Raw genomic sequence first — 20,125 nt, 5'->3', positions numbered from 1 at the left:
ACAATAGTGAATGGTACAAGCATCATCTTTTTCAAAGAGCCAGTGGAAGATATTTGGCCTCTTTCTGTGCAGTCAATTCTCCCATTGCAGAATTAGAGTATATGACTTGGCTCCTTTCCTCCTCTATCTGATTATCTTAACAGACTATGGGAAAAAAGTATCATAGTTAGAGACACAACATAGTAAATGCAGAAAGTGGTCATTTAGATTGCTGAGTGTCTCATTCTTTCCCCCTATTCAAGCACATTTTCCATTTAAGTATTAGCTTCTATTGATTCACTTCCCACCATTTTATCAGACAATGCATTCAAAATCTTCACCATCCATTTTGTAAGAAGTTGTCATGTCTGGTTTCTTTGCCATTTCCATTAAATCCGGGATTTTGTGGATATCAATGTTTCTGCCATTGGAAACCGTTTCTCCTTATCTTCTGTACCAAATCCCTTCATGATTTTAAACAATTCCATCAAATCTCCTCTTATCTTCCCCTGCACTAAAGATCTTCTCCAACCCTGTCCATGTAGCTGTCGACCTTGAAGCCAGTCTAGTAAACGCCACTTGCATTCTCTCCAAATCTTTCGCGCCCTGCTTAGATTTAGACATGGCACCAGGAAATCATACACAACTGGTCTGAATGATTTTTTTATATTTGTTTCACAAATCTTGGTTTCTCTATTCTAAGCCTTTTTTTTTCTAATGAAGACCAGATTCACTAATTGCAGAACGTGATTTACTAAAATTGGCCACACTGCTTCTGCTTAACAGCCATTTCAATTGAGAAAGAAATGAAGTCTTGCATTTGTGTAACACCTTCCTCAATCTCAGGAAATTCCAAAGCACTTTGCAGCTAATGAAAGACGTGTGAAATAGTCGTTTGTAAACACAGAGTTTGAGTCACTGCTGAAAAGGATCGGTTTTGTTGAAGTTTTTTTATATCATTCTGCGGGACAATTCCTTTTACATTGATTTTTCTTGTGAATTGCCGTGAGAAGTGCAAGATAAAAAGCTTTGACAAAATGTGTCTTTTTTCATCGATATATTTGAAATGTAATTGCTCTTATAATGTAGGATTAACAATTGTTAGATTAACAATGAAACAAAATTGAAGGTAAGTGTTAAATAAAAATGAAATGAAATGCCGATGCTGTAAATCCAAAACAAAAATAGGAGTCGCTGGAAAAGCTCAGCAAGTCTGGCAGCATCTGTGAAGAGAAATCAGAATTAATATTTCGGACTGATGATATTTCCTCAGAACCGATGTTAGTGAAGAAGATGTCACTTAATATGCGGAAGATAGGATGTCAGGAGGGGATAAGGAGTGAACGATAGGTAGGCATAGAGACCAAAGAGAGAGAAGAACAGACAAAGGAGTGGGTAAAGAATGCTGCTGTAGTCTGACGTACTGATGTCTACATACCTCTACATCTCAGATACTTCCTCTCATCTCCCCTGGACCACAACCCCACCATGGCACATCAGGCCACTGTATCAACTATGGTCACTGACCTCATTCCCCGCAGCTGTCTCCAAGCTGTAGACCCCCAACCCCCCCACAGCTCGCTTCTGAAACTCCACAAACAGGACTGCTTGAGCAGACCCATTGTTTTAGCCTGCATCTGCCCCACCCAACTTCTCTCTTCCTACCTTAATCAGCCTTTTCTCCCCAGTCCAATCCCTGCCCATGTGCATCCATGATTCCTTTGACGCTTTATGCCAGTTTCAGGATTTCCAATTTGCAGGCTCCAGCCGCCGCCTCTTTACCAAGTGCGTGCAATATCTCTACACATTCAACCCCCACCAGGATGGTCTCAGGGCTCACTGTTTCTTCTGAGAGCAAAGGCCTGAACCATCCCCACCCATCACCACCCTCTACTGCTTGGCTGATCCCTCAACATCTTTTTTAACTCATCTCATTTTCTTCAGGTCATGGGGTTGTCATGGGTAACCACATGAGCCCCGTTATGCCTGACACTTTGTGGGGTAAGTGGTACAATTCCTTGTCCCAGTCCTATCCCAGCCCCCACCCACAACTCTTTCTCCAATATATGGATGATATGATCAGTACTGCTTCCCTCTCTCGTCCGGAATTGGCAAAGTTAAAATGGATTTTGCTTCCAATTTCCACCCATCCTCGCTTTCACCTAGTTTATCTCTGACCCTTCGCTTCCCTTCTTCAACATCTCTGTTTGCATTTCTGAGGATAGACTGGTCATTAATATCCACCATAAACCCACTAATTCCCACAGCCACCTGGACTATACATTCTTGCATCTTGTTTCCTGCAAATAATCCATTCCATTCTCCCAGTTCCTCCTTCTCGGTTGCAAATGTTCCGATGAGGCCAACTTCTTGAAATGTCTACCTTCTTCCTCAGCTGAGGATTCCCGAACACTGGTGTCAACAGGGCCCTAAACCCAGTCTGATTTATCTCCCCCACTTTTGCCCTCACCCCTCTCTTTCCCCCCTGCAACGGCGATAGGGTCTCCCTTGTCCTTACCTATCAGTCTACCAGCATCCACTTGCAGAAGACTGTTAGCTGCCATTTCCACTACCTCCAGCGAGATGTCACCACCAGATACACTTTCCACTCCTCTCCTTTGTCCGCCTTCCATAGGGACTGTTCTCTCTAGGATACCCTGGTCCAGCCTTCCTTCACTACAGCTGCTGAAGGTGCAATACCTGCCCATTTATCTCCTCCCTCCTCTGCATCCAAGGGCCCAAACAGACCTTCCAGGTGAAGCAGCATTTTACTTGTACTTATCACAATCTAGAGTCAAAACGTGTGGTGCTGGAAAAGCACAGCAGGTCAGGCAGCATCCGAGGAGCAGGACAGTCAATGTTTCAGGCATAAGCCCTTCATCAAGAATGTCACAATCTCGTTCAATGCATTCACTGCTCACAATGTAGCTCCTCTACATCGGGGAAACAACGCAGAGACTGGTGACCTCTTTGCAGAACATTTATGTTCTGCCCACAAAAGAAAGACCCTGAACATCTAGATGCCTGCCACTTTAACACACCACCCTGTTCCCTGGACAACATCTCTGTCTCAGGCTTGCTTCTGCGTTCCAGCGAAGCTCAGTGCAAGCTGGAAGAACAGCACCTCATTTTCCACTTGGGGACCCTGCAGCCCTCTGAACTCAATATCAAGTTCAATAATTTTAGGGCATGACCTCTCCCATGTCCTAGCCCCCTACCCCACACACCAGGCCTTGTTATCACACGGTCTGCCATTGCACAGTACCTATTGTTAGCCACTACCAGTCTCCATTAGCAGTTATTCACCCTCCTAACCAGATTATTATCCACTCCATTATCATAACAACTGTCTCTTTTGTCCCTATCCCCACCTATTTTTTACTCCTTATCCACTTTCCAACCCTACCTTCTACATATAACCCGACATTTTCCTAGTTACCACAAGTTCTGAGGGAGGGTCACCAGATCTGAAACAATAACTATGACTTCTCTTCACTGATGCTGCCAGACCTACTGAGCTTATCTAGTAACTTCTGTTTTTGTTTTTGAAGATAAATGTTGTTGTGTAAGGTAATTGTTCTGAAGCAGTTAATGTTCATGTTACATTCAGCACTAGCCAACCTTACGATATCATGTCATCTCTGGGTGCAGGCAGTTGAACATAATGACTTAAGAAACAGGAACAGTAAAAGACCATTCAGCCCCTCATACCTGCCCTGCCATTTTAATACAATCGTGGTTGATCTACCCCAGGCCTCAGCTCCCCTGACTCATTAGAGCCCTCAAATCTACAAAGTTTCAAAAATCTCACAGCCTGATGTATCCATGATTGCCATATATTTAATATTAATGCAAGAATTATGACCTTTTATGTCAGTTCTCAACTTTTCCTTCTCTTTCTTCAGTCTGTCTTGAACCCAAACTCAGTGTGGCATCAATCTGCATGCTAAAACTCTGTACATGCCTGATCCAGGATTCCAAGATTTAGAACAGACTTGTACAGTCCCTAAATCATGGGTTTGTAAGCTAGGGAGGAGTAAAATGCCTCCGTTGGCTTTCCTGCCACCTTCCCACCTGTCCCTGACCCGTCTACAATTTCCTTTTGCAATGGATCTGACAGCTTTTTGTGGTAATTATTCCAACTCGGTGAGTAGTGTAAGTCCTGACTTCTGCCAATTCTGTTCAATTGCGGTGGGATTGCTGTGATCAGTGTGAATTCATTCTCCATTGACTCTTTTTTTGATGAGGTGAAAAACTTGGAGTAGAGGGAAGTAGAAAGCTGGAGATGTTTGGGGAGTGACTTCCATACTCAAAGTTTGGGTATTGAAGCCATGACCTCCAATAGCAGATTGATTAAAATCAGGAATGTTCAAGAGGGAGAAATTGGAGGATCACAGCAGGCACAGAATGTTGTAGAACTGCAGGAGGCCACTGAGGGCATTGAGTGATTTGGAAAATTTCAAGATGTTACCAGACCAGGATCTACAGTATGTCAGTGAGAGCAGGAGCTGATGAGCAAATGTAACGATATGGGCATTAGAGTTTGGTTCAGTTAAAGTTTACAGAAAGTGTAGATGGGGGCCCATTCAGGGGAGAACTGGTAATGATGAAGGTTCCAGAATCAGATTGACTGAGCCACGGAGGGAGGTTTGAATGTGCATATTCTTGATGATGGAGAGGATTGGAAGTTTGGAGTTAAACTCAGAATGGAAGTGAACACAGAGACTACAATCATGTATACATCTATTGATGAATTACTGCTTTATTCCTCATTGATCTCCTCTTCTTCTCCTGACTTTAGCATCAAATACGTGCTTTGTGACGGAGTGGGGAGAATGGGAGGAATGCAGTGCGAGCTGTGGGATGGGCACCAAAAGAAGGCAGAGAATGGTCAAGATGCATCCATCAGATGGATCCATGTGCAAAGTGGAAACAGTACAAATGGAGAAATGTGGAATGCCGGACTGTCGTAAGTATAGGCAACACATAAGAACCAAGGCTTTGAATCCCACAGTAACCCTCAAAGCTTCAATCAAATTGCAAATATTTCATATAATCACTTTTTTTTAAATTGAGCCAGCTCTTCATTGATTATAATTATAAGATAACTTATTCAACATAATTGTAGCAAACTGATAAAATTTAAAACTGAAAAATTAATATATCTTTTTCAATCAATATTGTTGTCATTTATAACAACAGTTGAGTACAGGAAACTCCTTCAAACTATTCTCTCCAGTCAGACTGTAGTTTATTTTGATAGATTGCTATGTGTGGAGTTAACATGGATGAATAGTGACTGTCCAATTTCTTAACCTTTGTAGTCTTTGTGCTCAGTTGTTGTGCTACTCCCCTGAGCTGAACAAGATAATGATGGCTTTAAAATTAGATCATTAGTAATATGTCTGATGACATTTTGACAGTGGCCTATTGTCAGCTGATCATGTTAGTGGAGGGATTACGATCTCCTCACTATTGATGGATTAATGTCATTTGTTGTTTGTTATATACCGGCCTGTCATAACAAAAGATACTTGGAAGCGAAGTTGATCCAGTGAAGAATACAAAAATTACTAACTTCACCCGCATAACTTCTAAATTGGTAGCACACAGTCTTCTAAAACCTCACAATCCAGTGCTTCAAAATCAAGCAAGCTAATCTTCCTTGTGCTTTATTTTACTTGTTTACTGGTTTGTCCTTTTTTTTATTCATGTGAGCCAGGAGGTACAGAAAGGAGTTGTCCTTTATCTCATGCCTCATCGGTGGATAAAGCCAAACCCAAAGACCAAGAACTCGTAGAATCTACAAATCAATCACAACATGCCTTTGAACTTTGGAAGGGCTAAATTTTCATTTTACGCCTAAGTGCAAGCCGATCAGAAGCTCATTTTGCACCTCATTTGATTATCATTAGCTTTACTGGAAGCTTTCCTGTGATGTAATATATGACTATGTTCTTGAATGGCCACTTTTCATTTATTTTCACAGCAGAGGAAAAGGATATGACTGATAAAAGTGAAACTGTTAAATAAATAAAAGGAAAGTCTTGATGGGCTCAATAACTGTAGCCAAAATGATAATGAGGTAAATAACAGGACTTAAGAAAGGTAACTTTTCAGGATCTAATCACACACCACCTCAGGGTACTAAAAGGAACAGATGAGTAAACTGTGAAAGCTTTAGTCATTGTGCTTATGTGTACCTCTTCTCCAGTGCTATGTAACAATTAACCCACATGTCAATTAACCTGCCATTTTAACTCAAAAATGTACAGTTGATCACCACTGATCAATATTAAGTAATTTTAAGTCACTTCATTTATTACTTTTCCCCCATGCTTTGGGATCACTATCCATTTCAGAAACAGAAGTATGCTGAAACTAAACACACAGCCTAAAAATTCCACAGAAAAGGGTGTGGGGCAAGCACTTGTGAAAATTCGAATGAGTTTTTTTTTGACAATGTTTAACACTGAGCTCTATTAACTAATCAAAACTTTGGAGATGGTTAGGTCATCTGAGTTTATGAAGTGCTGATGAGGAAACTATGTGGAGAAATGGTTAATCTGCATTAAGGTTACAATTCGGCAGATTGGACTTGGATTGCTAACAACTGTTTTGTATTTGCTGTCAGAGACAATTCCCTGTATGCTGACTCCTTGGTCAGACTGGAGTGACTGTAGCGTTACGTGTGGGATTGGCATGAGGTCACGGTGGAGGATGCTGAAATCCCCAGCTGAGGTGGGGGAATGCAACGAGGAGTTGGAACAGGTGGAGAAGTGCATGTTGCCAGAATGTCGTAAGTAGACGTTCCACTTTTCACACATGGAAATACTTTGAATTTGCTCATCGAGTTAAGTCAAATGCACCACATCAACCTATTCCTATCCTACTTCAACTAACGCTGTCATCAGAACCTTCTATTCATTTCTTTCTCATTTATAGATTCAAATAGGATCCTGACAGTGTGGAAGCAGGCCGTTCAGCCCAACAAGTCCACGAAATTCTCCGACAAACATCCTACCCAAAACCCCACCTCCCCCACCCTATAACTCTGCATTTTCCATGGCTAATCCATCTAAGCAACACATCCCTGGACATTATGGGCCATTTAGCATGGCAATCCACCTAACCTGCATATCTTTGGACTGTGGGGTGGGAGACTCAAGCACCCGCAGGAAACCCACGCAGATATGGGGAGAATGTGCAAACTCCACACATTCAGTCACCCGAGACTGGAATTGAACTTGGCACCCTGGTGCTGTGAGGCAGCAGTGCTAACCACTGAGCCACCCTTCTTAAAGGAATCTATACTTCAATTACTTCCTATAGTGATGAACGCTGCATTCTAACTACTCTTTGAATAAAGAAGATTTCACTGAATTATTCATTAGATTTTTTCTGACTATGGGTGCAATTTTCTATTCCCTGAAAGTGTCAATGAAGATGGGAAGGGCAAAAAATTGTCCAAAAACATCTGGAGAGACACTTGCTCCTCTCCACCACCTTAACAATTGAATTCTGTATGAGAAGGCCTGTTGGTGACCTTTTCTACCTGTCATCAAATCAGGCCCTGAACTAGTAAATTAACAGTCAGCGAAGATGCTCAACACTCCAATGGCCTGATGAGAGCCTCTGACAGCTGAACTATGCATAGGTTTACCCAAAGGGGAAACTGAACCAACTTCTATGCCAAGTTTAGGGGTGCACTTCATCTTTCCCCAGTCTGATGGCAACCAGGAACAGGGATGCAGTTGGCCATTGAAATTCACCCACTTTCCCTTATATCCAATGCCCATGACCCATCTCCCTCTAAGCCCACTACTCCTGGCGCACCAACCCCTCCCTCAAAATGCACTTACCTGCTTGCCAGTGCATCCCTTTATGACTGTGCCTGATTGGATCACCAGCAAAACGCTTCATTGCTTTAAGACTCCTAGTCTCTCATTGGCATCTGGCAGTTTCTGGCAGAGAAGGACAACAGTGGCAAGGCTCCAGAGTGGACAGAAAGATCACCAGACAAAGCTTAAGTGCCTAACCAGTGGCAACCTTTCTCAGCAATTGATCCTTCTGAAGTTGCTTGCCCAATATTTAGTATACAGAACTCTTTGGATGGTTTGGGGCTCAGTGGTTAGCACTGCTGCCTCACAGCACCAGGGACTGGGTTTGATTCCTGCCTTGGGCAACTGTCTGTGTGGAGTTTGCATATTGTCCCATGTCTGTGTGGGTTTCCTCTGGGTGCTCTGGTTTCCTCCTACAGTCCAAAGATATTCAGGTCAGGTGAATTGGCTATGCTAAATTGCCCATAGCGTTAGGTGCATTAGTTAGGGGCAAATGTTGGGGAACAGGTCTGGGTGGGTTACTCTTCTGAGGGTCATGTGGACTTGTTGGGCTGATGGGCCTGTTTCCATACTGTAAGGAATCTAAACTAAATTCTGGCCTACTTATGATCCCTAGGTTTGGAATCTCTGCACAAGTGGAAACACCATCTCTGCATTTACCTTCTTGAACACTCTATTGAGAATCATTTACTGTTCCTCAGTTACTGACGCAGTCTGGGCCCCCGTGCAGCAAAAGGTGCACAACATTCAGACTGCTAATAGCAACTCGCATTCAAAATATAAAAGTGCCAGGCAACAGTCATCTCCAACAAGGCAGCATCCAACTATAACCTCTAGACATTCAATGATATTACAATCAATGAATGTCCCAATATCCTGGGGGATACATTCACTAGAAATTAAACTAGACTGGGCACATAATGCTGTGACTTTAGGAGAGGGTCAAAAGTTGAGAATTCTGCAGCAAGTGACTCATTTGTTGATTCCCCAAAACATGCTCACCATTGATAAAGCACAAGTCAAGAGTATAAGAGGACATTTTCCATTGGGCTTGATATTTAAAGTTCCAACAACACTTAAGGAGCCCAAGACAAACCAACCCGCTGCATTGGCATCTCATTTAACACGGAGAATATATACATCTTCCGCCACCAGCATTCAGTGGCTGCAATGTGTCCTGTCAGCAGGATACACTGCAGCAAATCATGAAGGCTCCTTAGCCAACACTTTTTCCAAACCTGTAATCAGTAGCACCTAGAAGGGCAAGGACAGCAAATACATGGGAACACCACCACCTGAAGATTCCCCTCAAAATCCCATCCCGACTTGCAACAATACCACAATTCCTTTACTGTCACTGAGTCAAAGTCTAGGATCTCCTTTCCAAGCAGCACTTTGGGTGTACCTAAATCACAGAGACTGCAGCAGTTCAAGAAGGCAGCTCACCATCATGTTCACAAGGGAATTTAGGGATGAGAAATAAATTCTAACCTAGCCAGCAATGCCCACATCCCAGAGTGATTTGTATACATTTTAAAACCAGTTATTTTAGCATAATATATTTTGAACTCATGGCATGTGGGTTTTTGTGTATATGACACCGTTTAATGATTAACCTATGATTCCAGGAGAAATTATTTTCATTAAACCAATATGAATGTGTGTCCCTGGCTGATAATAGGGATTTGTTTACATTGAGTAAATTTTATGAACAGATGGAATAAATATTAATTTACTTTTTGTTTTGAAAGATCAGAAATTTTTTGTCCCAGTTAAAGTCAGATATATGAAATAGTTTATCTGAGAGAAAGGTGTTAGTTTAGGCAAGTTAGAGAAAAGGTTATCTCAGTGTAAGGATTCTAGTATGGAAACTCCAAACCCAGAAGTATTTATTTAGAACCATGAAGGGGTTATTGAAAGCTGACAAAGTCTAAGCTCAGTTATGTGATTGATCAAGGAAGAAGCTGCCAAATTCTCAAGATGGGGAATTGAAAGAAGCAGTTACGTTAAACCTGTAATAGTAATGCTTCATTTTTGAGTGATGGCCTTGGAATAGATGGGAGTGTAATTCTACTGGGTGTTTCAAATTCTTTTAATTTGTATAAAATATAAATAGGCTGTTCTATTTTATTTTATCCTTACCTTTTTGTCATAAACTTGTATTTCATTGCTAGTCCCAAATCCACAGTATTGTTTACTAATGTTTTGGCAAAAGAAACTTAATTCGATAAAAACAAAAAAAATCAATCCAGCCAGATTTCAGTCTGGGATTTGACCAGTCCAATAATAACATTAGCTGAAATTGAAACAACTGGAGCCTCTTGCAGAATTTGAATTCACTGTGGTTAAAAGAGGTATGTATCTGCCATCTTAAAGTATTGGGTGCCTGTCAGTTTTGGACATAAGATATTGTAATGAAGTTTATTACATAGAATTTGAAGAAGGCTTTGAAACTTAATAAGAATTTTCTGTAAGTGAAAGATATGGTAGTGAATTATTCAAGACCTTTGATTAGAGCTAAATTGAGAGAGTTAGCAGATAAATTGAAATTAGAAGTGAAAGAAGAATCTCATGGCTTTTTAAAGGAGAAATACATTACGGTTAGGAGGCTTAGCAAGACAGTTTGGAGCGTTGTTCCCCACTGTGTGAGAGTCCAGGTTGAGAGGGCACAATCTCAGAAGAAAGGGTTACACATTTAAGAAAATGATGAGGAGGAATTCCTTCTCTCAGAGGGTAATGAATTTTGTTAACACAGAGGATAGCCGAGGCAGTATTGTTTAATATATTCAAGGTTGAGATAGACAATTTTTTAATCATTAAAAGAATCAAAGATGATGGGGATAAGGCAGGAAAGTGGATTTGAGGATTATCAAATCAGCCACGATCTCATTGAATAGTGCAGTAGACTCAGTAGGCTAATTAGACTATTTCTGCACATACACCCATGGTGTGTTAGAAAAATAGAGGTTAATGCAAAGGGTCATAGGGTTAAGAAATCTTGAAGTGGAAAGACAGGAAAAAGGGAAAAGAGAGAAGATGGAAAGTGGCCTTAGAAATAATGGTCATCTGGAACAGAGTTCCTATAGATTGGAGGGTTCCTCCGGGTGCTCCGGTTTCCTCCCACAGTCCAAAGATGTGCGGGTCAGATGAATTGGCCATGCTAAATTGCCCGTTGTGTTGGGTGGGGGGTAAGTGTGGGGGTGTGGGTGGGTTGCGCTTCGGCGGGTTGGTGTGGACTTGTTGGGCCGAAGGGCCTGTTTCCACACTGTAAGTAATCTAAGCTAATGTAACCCCACTATTTAGAAAGGGAGGTAGAGAGAAAACAGGGTGTTTTAGTCCAGTGAGTCAGATGTTGTTGTGGCCATTATCAAGGAGTTGATAGCCAAACACTTGGAAAACATTGATAGAATCAGCATAGACTTACAAAAGGGAAATTATGTTTAACAAATCTACTGGAATTCTTCAAGGACCTAACTAGTAGAATTGATCAGTAGAGCCAGTGGATATGATTTATTTGGACTTTCTGAAGGCTTTTAACAAAGACCCACATCAGAGTTTAATCTGTAAAATTAAAACACATGGAATTGCAGCTAGTGTATTCGAATAACTGACTGTTTTTCTGAATGGCAGACAGTTACTAGTGGGCTACAGCAGGGATTGATAAAAGGATCTCAACTACTCACAATCTGTGTTAATGATTTAGATAAAGGAACTAAATGTAATGTCACAAAATTTTCACAAAGCTTGGTGGAAGAGTGAGCAATGAGGAAGGTGCAGAGATGTCTGTCTAAATACATCTTAAATGACACTATTGTGCCCACCCCTACCACTTCCACTGGCAACTTGTTCCAGACACCCACTACCCTCTGCATAAAGACGTTGCCACACATATCTCCCTTAAACTTTTTCCCTCTCACCTTGAATTCGTGACTCCCAAGTAATTGTGTCCCCCACTCTGCAGAAAAAGCTTCTTGCTATCCACCCTATCTATACTCTTATGATTTTGTAGACATCAATCAGGTCCCCCTCAACCTCCATCTTTCTAATGAAAATAATCCTAATCTATTCAACCTCTCTTCATAGCTAGTGCACTCCATACCAGGCAACATCCTGGTAAACCTTCTCTCCACCCTCTCCTGGTAATTTGGTGACCAGAACTGTACTCAGTATTCTAAATGTGGCCAAACCAAAGTCCTATATAACTGCAACATGACCTGTCAACTTTTGACTCAATACCCAGGCCGATGAAAGAAAGCATGTCATATGCCTTCTTGACCACCTGTGTTGCCACCCTCAGGAAAAATGGAGCTGAATACACAGATCTCTCTCTCTCTCTCTCTACATCCATTTTCCCCGGGGCTTTTCCATTTAGATCTTCCAAATGCGTCACCTTGCATTTGCCCGGATTGAACTCCCTCTGCTATTTCTCCGCCCAACTCTCCAATCTATCTATATTCTGCTGTACTCTTTGACAGTCCCCTTCACTATGTGTTACTCCACTAATCTTAGTGTCATCTGCAAACTTGTTAATCAGACCACCTATACCTTCCTCCTGATCATTTATGTATATCACAATCAACAGTGGTCCCAGCACAGATCCGTGTGGAACTCCACTCGTCACAGTTCTTCATTTAGAGAAACTCCCTCCCAGTAGTACTCTCTGATTCCTGTTGCCCAACCAGCTCTCTATCCATCTAGCTAGTATACCCTGGACCCCATACTCCATCTGACTTCACTTTCACTATCAGCCTACCATGGGGAACCTTATCAAATGCCTTACTGAAGTCCATGTATAGACATCTGCAGTCCTTCACTCACCAATCAACTTTGTCACTTCCTCAAAGAATAGTATTAAGTTGGTAAGATCTTCTCTGCACAAACCCATGCTGCCTATCACAGATAAGCCCATTTTCTTCCAAATGGGAATAGGTCCTATCCCTCAGTCTCTTCTCCAGCAGCTTCCCTACCACTGATGTCAGGCTCACTGGTCTATAATTCCCTGCTACTCTTCTTAAACAAGAGGACAACATTAGCAATTCTCCTGTCCTCCAGAACCTCACCCATGTTCACGGATGCTGCTAAAAATCTGTTCAGGCCCCAGCTATTTCCTCTCTCTCTTCCCTCCGGAACCTGGGACAGATCCCATCCAGACCTGGAGACTTGTCCACCTTAATGCCTTTTAGAATTCTCAACACTTCCTTCCTCCTTATGCTGACTTAACTTAGAGTAATTAGACATCTATCCCTAACCTCCATATCCATCATATCCCTTTCCTCCGTGAATACCGATGCAAAGTACTCATTAGGAATCTTACCCATTTTCTGTGACTGCAGCATAACTTCGCTCCTTTGTCCTTGAGTGGGCCAACCCTTTCTCTAGTTAATCTCTTGCTCCTTATGTATGAATAAGAAAGAATATCTTTGCTAAAGAGGGAGTGTAGCGAATGTTTAGCAAATTGATTCCTGGGATAGCACGACTGACATATGAGGAGAGATTAAATCAGTTACGATCATATTCACTGGAGCTTAGAAGAATGAGAGTGGATTCTTCTCGAAACCTGTAAAATTCTAACAGGACTAGACAGGGTAGATGCAGGAAAACCTTTTGGCATTGAGTTAAGAAGATATTTCTTTACCCAGAAAACGATGAGTCTCTCTAATTCACTTTCATAGAAAGTGGTTGAGGCCAAAATATTGTGTGTTCAAGAAGGAACTCTTGTGTCTAAAGGGATCAATGGATATGGGGGCAGGTACGGTAAGGTTATTGGCCTTGATAACAAACCGTGGTCATAATGAATGGCACAGCAGGATGGAGAGGTCAAATGGCCTAATCCAGCTCCTGTCTTCTCTATCTCTATGTTACTATGAAAGTGAGGAAAAAGAAAAGTAGAGGGAGAATGAAATTATTTTTTAAAAAAACTCAATCTCCAAGATTTAGAAAGCATGAGTTGACCAAAGAAAAACTGTGTAAAGCAGGAAGAAGGAATTAATATCTTGGAAGATGATTCCAAATTCCCATGAAGCATTTGATTTAATGAAGAACTTACACTTAATTAGGATAGAGTCGAAAGGTATTTTAATTCAGTTGAGGAGGCAGCTGGACAGGTGAAGTGGAGAAAAAAGGTTTCAACATTCGTGTTGCAGAATGCTTTGACAGGCACAGCTCTGACTGTTCATGGGAATTTACCAGAAGAACAATCTGCAGATTAAGAAGATGTCAAAAGTGCAACACTCAATGCTATGACCTTGTGCCTAAAGCTTATCAATTAAAATTTAAGACTACAAGAAGCAAATTTCATCAGACATTTGTAGACTGTGCAAGGGAGAAAAAAAATGCCATGGGATCAGTGGATTAGATCACTCAAGCTAAAAGAAAAAAAAATGAGAATGTGAATAAGGGAAATTCTGATTGTGGGAGAATTCAGAAATAGCATTCCTTCAAGCTTAGAAACCTATTGAGATAAATGTCAAGTATTAAAGATCAGAGAGCAACAGTACAGGTGTGCACCAATGGTATCTCACACACAGAGGTAAAGAAATAGTCAAATGGAAATCCACAAGGAAATTGGAAGAATGATATCTGCAACTCAGAGTTACTAGTTATAGAGACCACACTAAAGGACTCCAAAGCAGTAAAAGAGGAATAACGGTAAGCAAAAAATGATAAAAGTAAATTAACATGCTTCCATTGTAATATGAATGGACATAGCAAAGTTAATTGTTGTAGATTAAATAGGAAATTAGTTTCAGTAGGCAGAACATCTAAGTAATCTTCAAAAAAGAAGCAACATGTAGAAAAGTAGATATAAAACCATTGCAGTCGTACAAAAAGAACATGTTTTCTTATAATGTATTTAAAAGGGAGAGATGACTCAGATAGTCACGAGAATTGTTCTTCCAATTTTGACAAGGAGAATCAGATCACTGGAGGTTCCGATTATTTTATCTCAAAAAGGGAATATTTCCTTATGTAAAAATCAAGGAGGTAAATCAATAAAGCTATTAAGAGACAATGGAGCAAGTCAGTCACTGATGCAAGCAGATGCTATTTGTTTTCCAGAGGGGTTTAATTATTAACTTATCACTATTTCTGAAGCCGTGGTTTTTTTTTTAAAACCAATGTGAGAGAAGGTGGTAATGGAGATTTTCTTGCATTTAACAAATGTATTAGGTTAAAACCCTCAGGCGTTGTTCAAACTGGAGAAAGTTTAAGTTTAATCAAAGAAGAGACTACCAAGCTCTCAAGACCAGGCTTTGAAATAACAGTCAAGTTAAACATAGAGATGTGTTAGAGAAATGAACTCTTTCTGGTTAGTGTTGCGATCAATGAGATTGTATTTTCAAGAGTATGATAAAATCTTTTGATTTGTATTATATGAAATTATTTGGTTTATTCTATCATCTTCTGCATAATAAACATTTATTGTTAAAACAAATCTGCAGGAGCAAATACAAGACAATCATAACTAAGACAAATTACAATTTGAAAGCTGGACCATTAAGAGAATAGAAAATACTCTGTTAAGACCTTAAAAGGGTGCACAGGAAAATTACAGGATGAAATTATGGATGGGGAACATCAGTGATATGGAGAGACTGGAGAAACTGGGGTTGATCTCCCTCGGTCAGGGGAAATGGATAGAGGTGTTCAAAATCATGAGGTACTTTGATATGTCAGACAAAGTGAAAGAAAGGTCAGTAAAGAGGATTTAAGATAATGATGGGGGCAAAAGAAACAGACAGGAATTTAAGGCTTCTTTTGTACAATTTGTTCTGATACGAAATGCGTGAAGTGTGATGAAAACAGATTTCACAGGGAAATTGGATAATTATTCGAAAAAGAAAATAGTACAAAACTATGTGGAGGGGAAGAACAGTGGAAGAATTAATTGGATAATATTGATAAAGAACATACTGTGCCAAACAATCTATGGGAGGATATGGATTTATACGTTTACAAGCTCCCAACGATGAACAATTAAGAGTAGTAACTTGTGCAATGACTTTTATTGATTAAGAGAATGATAAGGCACAGAAGGAGACCATTCACCCCATTATCCTTTGATCCTAGCAAAGAATCTGGAGACCAGGGATAGTATGCAGGAGAGAAATTTAAAGCAGAGAGAGTAAACAGGAAAAAAAAAATCAGAAGCATAAATGCTTTAGTGGCAATGGAACAGTGGAGAAGGATAAGTGATGGAGAGGGAAAGAAGCTGAGGACTTGAGATAAGAAAATTATTTTCTAGATCAACAATTTTATCTCTTGCTCAGTTCAAGAATGTAAAGGTTCTAGGAAAACAACGCAGAAAGGGGACAAATACCACATTATGGACAGATTTGGGGCACAGACAGTATTAAGAGATGGGAGTTAGTTAACTGTTATAATTAAAGAAGAAATGTTATTCTCTGTAAGTGTCTGTGCTTTATAGAATTATTATTTCACACAGCAAACATGAGCACATTATTCATTCTGAGCAGAAAAATGTTCTTTCTTTTTAAGTTTGGGCTTTCTTGAACTGTTTATTCTCATCAGTCATGTTTCACTCGATTGAATAATTTAACTTCCCAAGGTGTACAGCTAATTCTGATTTATATTAGGAAACAGTGATTTATTTTTATTTCACTATGACATGAAAAACACTTACGCTCACCTTTCTTTTTCATTTGCAGCCACTGATTGCATGGTTTCTGAATGGTCAGAATGGTCAGAGTGCAATAAGTCTTGCGGGAAAGGGCATATGATCAGAACCAGGATGATCAAACTGGAGCCGCAGTTTGGGGGAGCATTGTGCCCTGAGACCATCCAACGCAAGAAGTGCAAAGTGCGGAGGTGTTCAAGGAGGCTAAGCGATGAAAAGAGACGTCGCAAAGAAGCTCCAGAAAGGCAAAGGAATAAACAGATGAGGGGTGATCCTGAAATTCCAGAACACATAGGTATCCAAGTTCCTAGTGTTGTTTCAGATACATTACTGAATGAACCTAAAGTTCAAGCATTGTTATTTCTATACCAATATGGAGTTGATGCTGACTTATTATTATTATGTATGTGGTTGAATAATGGAGCTGAGTCAGAATTTATCAGCTCAAGACATTAATTTTGAGAATTTTCTTTACCTAACAGTTTAATGAATTGCATTGTAGGACCTATAATCTTGTATGGTAACCTATAGCAAGGGTCTCCAAAGGTATGTACAGTCTGACATGTTTTTTTCCGGCAAATGATTTGCAGTGAGGTCTTGCACTGGTTCTGCCATTGATATTGGCTCATTCAGTACTGTGGTCCTTCAACTAACCATGGTTGCCGTCAGGTGAGTCTTCCCTGTCTGCACAAAGAAGCTAAAGGGTTACCATTTCGATCATATGCGATTTCAAATTGAATAACCATAACCAGAAACAAATGTAGCATTCAGGAACAAGAAATTATTTTTCCTTTAATGTCTTGTTTCCTGTTTGTTTTTTCAAAGTATGGCTGAATTTAAGAATATAAGAAATGGCAGGGAGATAAATGATAGCACCAACTGAACTTATTCCTTCATTCAGTGCAGTCATGACTGATCCTCTACATAATGCTCAAAAGATAAGTGTGACCTAATCTGAATTCTTATCAACTTATTTTCAGTTTAGCTCAGCAACAATCATTACAGAAATTATTTTTTGTCATCTTCTAGTTGACTCCAGCTGCCTTGAAAGTACTTTTAGCTTTTTGAGTTGAAATGATTCCTCAGTAGGACTGACAGTCACATTATCAGTCAACACTAGAGTTAAGGATTGAATTGAGAGGCTAGATGGGATACAGCTGTTGTTTTAGTCCTAAATTAACATTTTGAGTATATAATGATCTCTAAAATCCATAATCATTGTATCTTGTGATTACCGGCAGAGAAGAAAGCAAATTAGCTGGACCATTTTTGATAGACTATTTTTATTATTGTGCTTGGTTGATTATTTAATGGAGCGGTTTGTCAGTCCATGGCAAAATTCATTAGATTTTCATCCCACTGACTTCAATATAATGAATTGACAATGGATGAATAATGAGGCAAAAAGGTCCTATGTTCATCAAGCTCATTGTTTTACCATCGTTGTAGTCATGATGATAAGGGAGTTATTAGTTTATCATAGTGATCAATCTCTATCATTGAGTCTCTACAGATGCAAACATGAGATGAGAAAGCCTCTCTCCCCATAAACAAAAATCTGCCTCATTGTTTTTACATGGATGATACCAAAACCGAAAAGTTACAGCTATCAATGGAGCCTGAATAAGCTGGAGATCTATTTCCAAAAACAGAGAAGCATATAGACTAGCCTGATTGAGGATGTTGTATCGTTGCACAGATTCCAACCAAGACAGACAGTGTACCTGCTACACTGTACCACTGCACAGTATAATTATAAAACAGTTAGATCAAAATACAATGTATGATGTTCTGGCATAAAGGTCCTCACATCACGTTCCCAGGGAAGTGCAATAGAGTCAATACAATTGAGTCAGTGTTGCGTGTAGTCAAATCAGTCAGTCAACCATGTGTACAGTTACAATCAAATAATGTAGTTGTAATACCAGTAAGCATAGACCCAGTCAATATTTAAGTCTAAGATCTTATAACAATGAAAATAATTTGTGTTGTTAATACATTTCAAAACAAATGTCTCAACAAGAACCCACTCTTCATGATATATTATTCAGACTAATATATAGGGAAGCACTCAGACCATATCTTCTTGGTAGTGGTGTTGCCCAGTTGTTGTTGTTGCTGTCCAGACCAGGTGTCTAGACATGGCCAAAATTTGACACAATTTTGACCTGCCTTCAGTGCAACTAACTACCTCCCATTTATTTAGGATGCAAGATGAGACCGTGGACAGCATGGACTGATTGTAGCAAGTTCTGCGGGGGAGGCATTCAGGAACGGTTCATGGTCGTGAAGAGAAAATATCGCACCTCCCAGATCACCAGCTGCAAGGACATGAAAGAAATCCGTGCATGCAACGTTCACCCATGTTAGGAAGCGAGGTAACTGTCCTCACCACAAAGAGGTGGACTGCTTTTTTTTTAAAAAAGTGATTGAGAAACTCTTTTGCTCTTTCAGACACAGAACCTTTCTGTATCCCTAACATTTATAAATGTTCCAATGTCACTGTACACACACAGAAACACACACCTCTACCTACACACTAGCACGCAAAGCGATTAAAAAGCAATTTGAACTGTTTAACCTGTGGTTATGTTTCCTCTCTACATTTTTTATGCACTGGTGTGCAGTGTTTCTTTTTTTCCTGAATTTTAAAACCTTTGCTGTTGTAGCTTTTGGTTGTGAGAAATGATTTTTTTAAAATTTAAAATGGTCCATTTATTATATGAAATTTAGATGCCTTATCCAAGGAACATTTGCTGTATGCTCTTTAGTGGTAAGGAGAAGTGTAAAAAAATTAATGAAACTTAACACTTAATTTTTTTTGTCTATTGTCACATTTCATGTTATCTTTACTGCTGCCCTAGGTGACAGTGTCACAAACGTGTATTCGACCAAAGTCTTTGTGCGAATTTTCAGAAGTTCTTCGATGTTGTTACATTTTTTTCTTTGATGAAATATTAATCAGTACACTGAGAGTGTGAGCGAATGCGAGTGTGAACGAGGTCAAATAGTACAAGGCACACCCAGCCTATTTTACTGTTTGTAAAAAAAAGAAAAAAAATGAAAAATATATAATTTTGATGATGTATTAACTTGTCCAGTTACCATGTTTGACAATAAAACAAAATGGCAATAACATATTTTGTGTTCTCTTATTTTGATTGCTTGGTGAAATAAAAAATCCAGAGATTGTTGAGAACATAGCGGTGTGTGGATCATAAATGCTGTTATTCGTATAATATATAGACACTTATTGTTACAATTTAGCCTGCTGTGCCATTTAATATGATCATGGCTGATCCTTTATCTCAATACCTGTGAATTAATGGGATGAACAGAGACAATGAGTTGTGAATTTCCAGAACTTGATGGTTGATTTATGCTGTTGTCTCCATTCACTGATAGTTGAAAATGTGTTGCTGGTTAAAGCACAGCAGGTTAGGCAGCATCCAAGGAACAGGAAATTCGCCGTTTCGGGCCAGAGCCATTCACTGATATCTCACCCAAGCCCTCCTAGTGAATCTTAAGAATTTTCCAGATCTGAACATTAGTTGACAAATAAACTTGCCACAAAACAAAGAAAGGACTGACATATTTGTTGTGTTGTTGATGACCTCAGGACATTGGGGGACATTTACTGCCAAGGAACTACTTTCGAAGTGTAGTC

General features: G+C 39.9%; 1 protein-coding gene across 2 annotated transcripts in view; it reads left to right on the top strand.

Moving 5' to 3' along the window:
• The window catches only part of spon1b (spondin 1b), a 349,924-nt gene extending 330,328 nt beyond the window's left edge, over window positions 1-19,596 (top strand). For both annotated transcript variants that reach the window (XM_060839037.1, XM_060839036.1), the window contains 4 exons: window positions 4,781-4,948; window positions 6,614-6,778; window positions 16,490-16,753; window positions 18,665-19,596. In XM_060839037.1, coding sequence (XP_060695020.1) covers window positions 4,781-4,948; window positions 6,614-6,778; window positions 16,490-16,753; window positions 18,665-18,828 — 761 coding nt within the window. In that variant the 3' untranslated portion in view covers window positions 18,829-19,596. The remainder of the gene's footprint in view (window positions 1-4,780; window positions 4,949-6,613; window positions 6,779-16,489; window positions 16,754-18,664) is intronic.
• Window positions 19,597-20,125: the final 529 nt, after the last annotated feature.

Source organism: Hemiscyllium ocellatum, chromosome 18 (assembly GCF_020745735.1).
Source record: "Hemiscyllium ocellatum isolate sHemOce1 chromosome 18, sHemOce1.pat.X.cur, whole genome shotgun sequence".
NCBI classification, from domain to species: Eukaryota; Metazoa; Chordata; class Chondrichthyes; order Orectolobiformes; family Hemiscylliidae; genus Hemiscyllium; species Hemiscyllium ocellatum.
The sequence above is the reverse complement of the archived record's forward strand: the minus strand, read 5'-3'. Positions and strand labels throughout refer to the sequence as shown.